General features: G+C 38.7%; 1 protein-coding gene across 1 annotated transcript; it reads left to right on the top strand.

Annotated features, from left to right (window-relative positions):
* Nucleotides 1-3857: 3857 nt before the first annotated feature.
* On the top strand, nucleotides 3858-4796 carry LOC130850015 (olfactory receptor 1030-like). The gene has a single exon (XM_057729320.1). It carries the CDS (start codon nucleotides 3858-3860, stop codon nucleotides 4794-4796), a length of 939 nt encoding a protein of 312 aa, XP_057585303.1.
* The last annotated feature ends 6475 nt before the right edge of the window (nucleotides 4797-11271 follow it).

The raw sequence follows: 11271 nt of genomic DNA, 5'->3' as shown, positions 1-11271 counted from the left end.
GTGTCAGGTGATGTGTTTTAGGGTATCTGTTAGGTTAATATGGCTTTAGGTAGTCTGTGTGCTGATGGGTGGGTTTGTGTTCCTGTCTTGTAGTTTGGTGTGAGGTGTCCAGTACTGGCAGTTGCAGACAGTCAGATGAAGCCAGGTCTTAGACTCTGATACATGGCTCGGTGAGAGTTCTCTGCAGTTAATCTTCCCTATGTCTGAGGACTCCCTAGTAGTCTAGCATCCTGGATTCAGTGCTTCTTCTCCAGAGCCTCCTACTTGACTTCTAATGGAGTAGTCCAGATTTCAGAGGTTGATTGTTCCAGCAATAAAAGGGTTTAAAGAAGATTGTCCAAGCCCCAGACTAATGGAAATGTGTTGAGTCAAACAAATACTTATAAAAACATGATCCTCTTTAGATGTTCATACTAGTTCCTTCAGGGATCAACCATAGAGCTCCTTCCTTTTTTCTTGCTCTTGGGTTCCCTTTTTTAATGGAAGGTTATTACTGTTAAGTATTTAGTTAAATGATCTGGAATGCTCATTACTTCCACTGCCTCATTTAAACACAGTAGAAAATGAAAGAAAATATTATTTTGTGTCTTGATTAATGATTTAATAAATAGACATAAAAATACAATCCCAGTATGAAAAGAATGTTTGTTTATTATGGCAAAGAATGATTTCATTTATCTTGCATTTTATTACCCCGTTCAAGAAATCCAAAATTCTTAAATGCTGAATGAGTTAATCCAAATGTGCTAGAAAGCAAGGGCGTTTCATTTACAAAGTGCCTTACAAATTGACCCATGTCCATCCTGTGTACTGTAGCTATTAATGAGTCAGTATAACATTGATATATCTGGGTCTTTCATTTTGAAAGAAAATGGAGTTTTATCCATGATGGTTTTCATGGTATTTGTATCTTGCACAAATATTTGCAGGTGCACTTTATGACTTCTTACCTACTGATTCAGTTGTGTGTGTAATTTGATTATGGTTGTCAATATGACCTTTTACATGTTTTAAATAACTTATATTTAATTCATGCTGTAGAATTTTTCCTTACTTTTTACAGCAGTTAAAATGAGGTAGCGTTGGGCTTCCTAGGTGGCGCAGTGGTTGAGAATCCACCTGCCAATGCGGGGGACATAGGTTCGATCCCTGTTCCAGGAAGATCCCACATGCCTCGGAGCAACTAAGCCCGTGTGCCAAAAAAATAATAATAATAATAATAATGAGGTAGCATTAAAATAAAAGCATTGTAATTTGGGGATGTGTTTCTCAATCTTTTTTAACTATCTTCTTCTGCCCCATTAGGGAGCATTTTAACACATTATTTTTCTCCCAACCACTCCATCCTAGAATATTTAATACCAGTGATATATGTGTGTGTGTATAGCTACACACATACACATATTTTTATGTACTCTATCCTTGCCTATTTTTATACAAAGACACTGATTTACTTTTGTGTTCCATGAATCAATTATTGTCCCCAATAATTGTCTGTAATATATAAAGCCACGGATATCCTGAACTAAGCAGTAAAAGTTAAGTAAGATTTGGTGAGATGAGGGACACCTGAGGAAGACAGAAATGGGGAAAATAAACATGCCTTTAGGGTGAGGGACCAGATTGAAAATGATCTTGAGTTTAGAGGGTCAGGTAGACAGATTCTAGTTCTATAGGATTACCTGTGCCATGTGTCAGTTCCACTGTCCTTAAGTGCATTCAGCTGTGAAAGCACATGAGCATCACATGCTCAAGATACCACATCAAAATTAATATTGACAATCACTAGGTCCATTGATAATGCTGCAAATGGCATCGTTTTGTTCCTTTTTATGACTAATATTGAGTGAAGTAAGTCAGACACAGAAAGATGAATATATGATATCACTTATATGTGGAATCTAAAAGAAAAAGGGTGAACTTATTTACAAAACAGAAGTAGAGTCATGGATGTAGAAAACAAACTTATGGTTACCAGAGGATAAGGGAGGAATGATAAATTGGGAGACTGGGATTGACATTTATACACTACTATATATAAAATACATAACTAATAAGAACCTGCTCTATAGCACATAGAACTATTCAGTACTTCATAATAGCCTATATGGGGAAGAAAGCTAAAAAATAAAAAGACTGGATATATGTATAGGTATAACTGATTCACTTTGCTGTACACCTAAATGAATAAAACATTGTAAATCAAATATATTTCAGTAAAAGTTAAAAAATGGCACATTGAAAAAGGGTAATAATTTCAAAGAAAAGGAAAGCTTAAAGTAACTGTAAGTGAAGAAATTATGATAATGATATTTGCAGAAACTAAAGGCTTTTCAAACATGTAAAGACTTCTAGAAAAGCATTTGAAAATATGACTGTTTTATATAAAGGAGCTCTATATTAATTTACAAGACATCAATTGCATGTTTACTAGGCTATTTCTTTTCTTTTTTTTTTTTTTTTGATGGTTAACATTTTTTTTTAATTTTTTTGGGGGGGTACACCAGGTTCAATCATCTGTTTTTATACACATATCCCCGTATTCCCTCCCTTCCTTGACTCCCCCCGCCTCGAGTCCCCCCCACCCTCCCCGCCCTAGTCCTCTAAGGCATCTTCCATCCTCGAGTTGGACTCCCTTTGTTATACAACAACTTCCCACTGATTATTTTACAGTTGGTAGTATATATATGTCTGTGCTACTCTCTCGCTTCGTCTCAGCTTCCCCTTCACACCCCGCCCCCTCCCATACCTCGAGTTCTCCAGTCCATTCTCTGCACCTGCGTCCTTGTTCTTGTCACTGAGTTCATCAGTATCATTTTTAGATTCCGTATATGTGAGTTAGCATACAATATTTGTCCTTCTCTTTCTGACTTACTACACTCTGTATGACAGACTCTAGGTCTATCCACCTCATGGCGTATAGCTCCATCTCATCCCTTTTTATAGCTGAGTAATATTCCATTGTATATATATGCCACATCTTCTGTATCCATTCATTTGTTGATGGGCATTTCGGTTGCTTCCATGTCCTGGCTATTGTAAGTAGTGCTGCAATAAACATGATGGTACAAGTTTCTTTTGGGATTATGGTTTTCTTTGGGTATATGCCCAGTAGTGGGATGACTGGATCATATGGTAGTTCTATTTGTAGTTTTTGAAGGAACCTCCAAATTGTTTTCCATAGTGGCTGTACCAACTTACAGTCCCACTAACAGTGCAGGAGACTTCCCTTTTCTCCACACCCTCTCCAACATTTGTTGTTTCCAGATTGTGTGATGATGGCCATTCTGATCGGTGTGAGGTGATACCTCATTGTGGCTTTGACTTGCATTTCTCTGATGATTAGTGATGTTGAGCATCTTTTCATGTGTGTGTTGGCCATCTGTCTGTCTTCTTTGGAGAAATGTCTATTTAGGTCTTCCACCCATTTGTGGATTGGGTTATTTGCTTGTTTGGTATTAAGCTGCATGAGCTGCTTGTATATTTTGGAGGTTAATCCTTTGTCCGTTGTTTCATAGGCAATTATTTTTTCCCATTCTGAGGGTTGCGTTCTAGTCTTGTTTATGGTTTCTTTCACTGTGCAAAAGCTTTTAAGTTTCATGAGGTCCCATTTGTTGATCTTGATTTTATTTCCATGATTCTAGGAGGTGGGTCCAAAAGGATCTTGCTTTGATGGATGTCATAGAGTGTTCTGCCTATGTTTTCCTCTAGGAGTAGGCTATTTCTTTATGTCACACATATTTACAAGTTTGAAGGAGTAGGTCAGATGGCATGATGTGGGTAATGGAAAAATGATAAAAGACACATGCATTTCTATTTCCTTTACTTTAGACCTCATTGGAAGCTGAGCAAACACAATGGTAAAGGAAAACCACACAGCAGTGACCGAGTTTATTCTCCTGGGACTGACAGGTCCAGCTGAGTTACAGCCTGTCCTTTTTGTGATCTTCCTAGTCATCTACCTGGTCACCGTCGTCGGCAATGTGAGCATGATTTTGTTAATCAGAAGTGACTCCAAACTTCACACTCCAATGTACTTCTTCCTCAGCCACCTCTCCTTTGTAGATCTCTGTTATGCCACCACTGTCACTCCTCAGATGCTGGTTCATTTCTTATCCAAGAGAAAAACCATTTCCTTCCTTGGTTGCATTATACAGTTCCACTTTTTTATTGCCCTGGTGATCACAGATTATTACATGTTGGCAGTGATGGCTTATGACCGCTACGTGGCCATCTGCAAACCCTTGTTATATGCCAGAAAAATGTCCCGCTGTGTCTGCCTCTCTCTTGTTGCTACTCCTTACATTTATGGGTTTGCAAATGGTCTAGCACAGACCATCCTGATGCTCCATCTCTCCTTCTGTGGACCCAACAAGATCAACCACTTTTACTGTGCAGACCCACCTCTCTTAGTCCTGGCCTGCTCAGATACTCATGTCAAGGAGACCGCCATGTTCGTTGTGGCTGGTTCCAACCTCCTGTGTTCTCTCACCATCATCCTCATCTCCTACATTTTCATTTTCACAGCCATTCTGTGTATGCACTCTGCAGAGGGGAGGCGCAAGGCCTTCTCCACCTGTGGGTCCCATCTGACGGCTGTCATTGTCTTCTATGCGACACTGTTCTGTATGTACCTGAGGTCCCCTTCTGAGGCATCTGTAGGACAGGGCAAAATTGTAGCTGTTTTTTATATCTTTGTGAGTCCTATGTTAAACCCTTTGATCTACAGCCTTCGGAACAAAGATGTTAAAAGAGCAATAAGGAAAGTGATTCAAGAGAAAATGTTTGTCAAATAGGGTACACATTTGCTCACAGGTATGTATTATATCCATATTCTCTGATGAATTAGTGAGCATTTTAAGATAACAAGTCACTTTTTGTCATTAAATAATTTTTTGGATGTTGTGATTCACCTATTAGACTTGGAAGAATGTGTCAAAATTTTAGCTCATGTTCACAGGGACATCTCAGTCTATCAAAAAAAAAAACACACACACACATACAAATTTCAAGACAAGACCGGATAGTATAACTATTGCTCTATAAAATTACTAAAGGGCAGATAATTCCATCTACAGTGTTCCCAATGCTACCAATATAAAAGACAGAATTATGAAATGATGCAACAGCAATTACAATTTGTTAGATACAGCCAGCTTACTAATTTCCAAACTATTTTCCAAAAACTTTGAACCATGTCAGGAAAGATTTTTGTTTGTTGGTTTGGTTGGGTTTTTCCTTTGTTCAAATTACATATCAATGAAGATCTTTGGGCATATCAGATTATTACTCTAAGAAATATATTTAGAGGTACTGGTCCAATGGAATCCTCATTCATCAAACTTTTGACGGAAATGCAAAATTTCCTTCAGATATTTAAAAAGTATTTCTTTTGATTTTTTTTTTTACCAATTTGCATCCCATATTAAAACTGATATTGTGGTTCCACTTATTTTTTTTTTCTTTTAGTAACTATTACCGACTCACAGCCAGGGTAGAAAATAATATAAAAAGCAGTTTTTAAAGCCTAATAAATCACCAAGTCATCATACAATGACACTTTGTTTCAGATATTGCACATCCCTCCGTGTCATGGACCCTACTGCTCATCTTTGGCATCTCTTCCTGAGGCATACAAGTTGGGGAAGCCTATGGTGCCAAAACAATCTCAGAAGAGATGGGGGTTGAGCATAAAATAGTTCAGTTTGGTCAATCTAGTTGATTTTTCTGCTTTTTTCAGATCTGCAGTGTCCCCACACATGTTTTATGGTTTCATATATAAAACTTGAGAAACAAAATTGATAAACCATTAGCCAGACTAGGGAAAAACTGAAAGAATTCCCTCTAAGAACAGGAACAAGACATGGATGAAAGAAATCATAGACAACACAAACAGATGGAGGGACATACCATGTTCCTGGATTGGAAGAATCAACATCGTGAAAATGACTGTACTACCCAAAGCAATTTACAGATTCAATGCAATCCCTATCAAATTACCAATGGCATTTTTCACAGAACTAGAACAAGAAATCTTACGATTTGTATGGAAACGCAAAAGACCCCGAATAGCCAAAGCAATCTTGAGAAAGAAAAATGGAGTTGGTGGAATCAGGCTTCCTGACTTCAAACCGTACTACAAGGCCATAGTGATCAAGACAGTATGGTACTGGCACAAAAATAGAAAGGAAGATCAATGGAATAGAATAGAGAACTCAGAAGTAAGCCCAAACACATATGGGCACCTTATCTTTGACAAAGGAGGCACAAATATACAATGGAAAAAAGACAGCCTTTTCAATAAGTGGTGCTGGGAACATTGGACAGCAACATGTAAAAGAATGAAATTAGAGCACTTCCTAACACCATACACAAAAATCAACTCCAAATGGATTAAAGACCTACATGTAAGGCCAGACACTATAAAACTCCTAGAGGAAAACATAGGCAGAACACTCTATGACATCCATCAAAGCAAGATCCTTTTGGACCCACCTCCTAGAGTCATGGAAATAAAATCAAGAATAAAGAAATGGGACCTCATGAAACTTAAAAGCTTTTGCACAGTGAAAGAAACCATAAACAAGACTAGAACGCAACCCTCAGAATGGGAAAAAATAATTGCCTATGAAACAACGGACAAAGGATTAACTTCCAAAATATACAAACAGCTCATGCAGCTTAATACCAAACAAGCAAATAACCCAATCCACAAATGGGTGGAAGACCTAAATAGACATTTCTCCAAAGAAGACAGACAGATGGCCAACACACACATGAAAAGATGCTCAACATCACTAATCATCAGAGAAATTCAAGTCAAAGCCACAATGAGGTATCACCTCACACTGATCAGAATGGCCATCATCACACAATCTGGAAACCACAAATGTTGGAGAGGGTGTGGAGAAAAGGGAAGTCTCCTGCACTGTTGGTGGGACTGTAAGTTGGTACAGCCACTATGGAAAACAATTTGGAGGTTCCTTCAAAAACTACAAATAGAACTACCATATGATCCAGTCATCCCACTACTGGGCATATACCCAAAGAAAACCATAATCCCAAAAGAAACTTGTACCATCATGTTTATTGCAGCACTACTTACAATAGCCAGGACATGGAAGCAACCGAAATGCCCATCAACAAACGAATGGATACAGAAGATGTGGCATATATATACAATGGAATATTACTCAGCTATAAAAAGGGATGAGATGGAGCTATACGCCATGAGGTGGATAGACCTAGAGTCTGTCATACAGAGTGTAGTAAGTCAGAAAGAGAAGGACAAATATTGTATGCTAACTCACATATACGGAATCTAAAAATGATACTGATGAACTCAGTGACAAGAACAAGGACGCAGATGCAGAGAATGGACTGGAGAACTCGAGGTTTGGGAGGGGGCGGGGGATGAAGGGGAAGCTGAGACGAAGCAAGAGAGTAGCACAGACATATATATAGTACCAACTGTAAAATAGTCAGTGGGAAGTTGTTGTATAACAAAGGGAGTCCAACTCGAGGATGGAAGATGCCTTAGAGGACTGGGGCGGGGAGCGTGGGGGGGGACTCAAGGGCGGGTAGGTGCGAAGTTGAGGGAGGGAGGAAATATGGGAATATGTGTATAAAAACAGATGATTGAACTTGGTGTACCCCCAAAAAATAATAAATAAAATTAAAAAAATAAAAAATAAAAAAATAAATAAATTTGTTAACGTTCGCATTAGTTGGATTGTGTGTAATAAGAAATCTCATGTTCTTGTAAGTGACTTCCACAGGAGCTGGATATTTCATTCATGCCATGTTAATTTAGTTAAAAAAACACTCAATAGGGTTAAGAAAGAATTTTTAAAAGATGAATACAGAAATGATGCAAATAAATGGAGTCTACTTCAATATACTCCACTTGAAATTCTCAGTGCTTTTGAGTATGAAGTTGGGAGTAATGGACAATGAAACAAAGTAATGCTGAAGCAATAGGAAGGAAGTGCACTGAGGTTTACTCCATCCAGTTCAGAACTCTTGTCAAAAACACCTTGCGGATTTCAATTCAACACTTTGGTGCCCAGGTTAACCACTCTTAAGTGGGCTTCTTGATGGAATAGTAATGAATGTCTACAGTTCACTTGTCTGCATAGAGGTTGTGCTGTGCCTGGCAGTAATCTCCACTGCCCTCCAGAAACTCCATAAATGTATGACCAAGAACATCACAGAACTGCCTCTCTCCAGCCGGTTCTCTTGGTGTAGATTTGGTTATCCCGAGAAAGGTCCATTCTTGCAGCTTCACTTTCAGGTCACCAAATGCTTATTTACATTAATATTTGAAGCCAGAGTCAACTTCTAGTATTTATGACCAAGGTCATGAGAATACTATTATGAATAATGGAAATAAAACAATAGTATTGTATGTTCCATATGATTAAGCCATGCTTCCTCCTCAAAACTCTACCCACCACTCATGGTTGACCAAAAAAAAAAAAAAAAAAAAAAAGCAGATTACGACAGGAAAAAGTTAAGAGCCCTAAGTTATGCCTTTGGGCATGGAAATACTACTAATTTTTTTTAAAAGCAAGTTATAATTCAAAGCCTCAGGAGATCTTTCTGAGACTGTCTGTCTCAGTCTCCTTGCTGGAGGCTTTGGCCCCTTGCTGGAAGCTTTGGTTAGTTGGGCAGCCAAACCAAAGTGAACTTTGGGCTCAGCTTACTGAAGCAGTTCACACCATCTCCATGGGACAAGAGCAGTATCTGGATTTCCAAATTTCCAGCATCTTCCTAATAGAGGAATATGAAAAGAGCTAAATTGATGACTGGGACATGTAGCACCAGTGAAGGTGAGTCCTACACAGCAGACTTCCCAGGCCAGGTCCCAATAAATATAAAGAACAGACCTAAGTGGATCTAATTCCCCTAAGAGCCAAGATGAAGTTACATCAGCTGTGAAGGTTAGTAGGCTGTGTCCAACCAACAGAGAGTAATGACCCCAAGATGCTCTTGTCCTTGTGGACAGCAGCAGAGCAAACAGTAATCATGTAGTTTAGAGGCCAAGAAGGATCAGGGAGAAGCACAAAGATAATGGATGCAGATCAGAGCCTCCCTTCCCAGTGCTGGGGAGTTCTTTTCAATTGTAGCAATTCCTTTCTTCTCCTCTTCCTCTTCCCTCACCTCCTTCCCTTCCTCCCCCTCTCCCTCCCAATCCCCCTCCCTCTTCCCCTCCCAATCCCCCTCCCTATCCCAATCACCACCCCCCTCCTTCCCATCCCCCACCTCCTCCTCCTCCTCCCCCTTCTTCTTCTTCTTCCTCTTCTTCATCTCCTTCTTCTTCTTCTTCTTCTTCTTCTTCTTCTTCTTCTTCTTCTTCTTCTTCTTCTTCTTCTTCTTCTTCTTCTTCTTCTTCTTTTCTTCTTCATCAGGTTGGAAAACTTGACTCTTAAGATATTTAAAAGTGAAGGAGGTGATCTTTAGCTATGGAAGGGAAGTGGGTATGAGAGGATGGCAGAAATTTCTGGAATGCATACACAGATGAAAGGGGTTGAAACCATGATAAAAAAACGGATTGATGCAGAGGTTGTTAAATGACTTTGGAAGGATTGATGTTGACAGATCCTTCATATTCCTCTCCATATATTCTCATATACTTAGTCTGGTAGATGAATGAAGATGGATAAGATTATGATAAAGATCATGCAGCTACATGGCTATCAATACAAAACATCCTCTTCTTCTATATGTGATTGATTCACATGTCCCATCTCAATCAGACATGCTGATTAAACATGGTTCTGAAAAGTGAAGGAGGGAACAAAAGTTATCTCACTGCTCTGCTGTGCCTGGGTGACTTCAATTCAAAGAAAAGGACAGAAAATCATGTCTAAACCACATTGTCAAATCTGATGTTACCTGCAATAATGCTAGTGATGTTAGTATCTGACTCCTGCGTGTCATCTGCAATGGATCCATGATCCAAAAAGAGGGATTCAGTGGCCTGTGTAACATCCAACAAAGGTGAAGCCAGAAATACCTCCTCCACTGCAACATTTATCGAGTAAATTTTGTCTGCCACTCTGGTCTGTGTCAGGGACATGACACAAAACAAAATTCTACTCAGATGGTTTAACTGAAGACAATTTAATGAAAAGACAGAGACTAGTGGCAGTGTTAAAGAAATTAGTCAAAGAAGTTGAAACACCTGGAGGCTAAAGTGCAGAAGACGGTTTCCATCCCAGTCCTGAAGTGGCCAACCCGCGGGCTATCCAATGAAACTGGAACCAAGAAAGACATCCTTGGCCACCTTCTTCTCAACATACACATCAGCAGGAGGTTTCCTTGGAAGGATGCAGCCACTCTAGCACCTTCATTGTGAAACTGGGAGAAAAAGAAAATGAGATGTAGCTACTTTTTTCTTCCTCCCACCTCTGTCATGTTCCTGGTTTCTCCCATTGGCCAAATTCAGATGGAAACTAGACACCAAAAGGGCTCTAGTGATGGATTATAAGGATTGAACTCCAGGTGGACAAAGCAAAGTAAAGAAGAAAAGACAATAAGTCAGGGTGAAGCTAGGCTGACAAAGGAACAATCACCAGCACATTTACATTATCTATACATCCACAATGTCCCCTTAGCTATGGACTACTTTTTTTAAAACTTTCTAATTTTATATTGGAGTATAGTTGATTAACAATGTTGTGTTAGTTTCACATGTTGTGTTAGTTTCACATGTACAGAAAAATGATTCAATTATACATTTACATGTATCTATTCTTTTTCTAATTATTTTCCCATTTAGGTTATTATATAATATTAAGCAGAGTACTCTGTGATATACAGTATGCCCTTTTCAGTTAATATACCTATTAAAAAAATAAAGAACAAGACTCAGAATCAGGAAATAACTAGCCCAAGTTCAAAAGAAGTTGACTGATTTTCCAATGATTTTCCACATTCCAAAACTTATTCTGGATACCATGCACTCTTCTATCCTGCATGTTTTAAATAGGAGAACTTAATATTTCCCCCACGTCTCAACATATCAAGACATTCAGGCATGAATTAAAATAAATAATGAATCCCATTGCTTCATCATTTCAGGAGATTTGATTCCCTGATGATATTGGGGAGTGGCAAAGAATCATGTCCTAAATGAGCAAAAGATTTTAAAAAGAAGGAAAGAGTAGTTGTTTATAGTCTGAATGACTTTCTGCAAAAAATAATTGAACCATAGGGAATTGATCCCTCTATGACAACTCTGTTATAAACTCCTCAGTTTCTTCATAT

The sequence above is a fragment of the Hippopotamus amphibius genome, chromosome 3 (genome assembly GCF_030028045.1).
Source record: "Hippopotamus amphibius kiboko isolate mHipAmp2 chromosome 3, mHipAmp2.hap2, whole genome shotgun sequence".
Taxonomy (NCBI): Eukaryota; Metazoa; Chordata; class Mammalia; order Artiodactyla; family Hippopotamidae; genus Hippopotamus; species Hippopotamus amphibius.
Note: the sequence above shows the minus strand (reverse complement) of the source record. Positions and strands in the feature narration are given on the sequence as shown.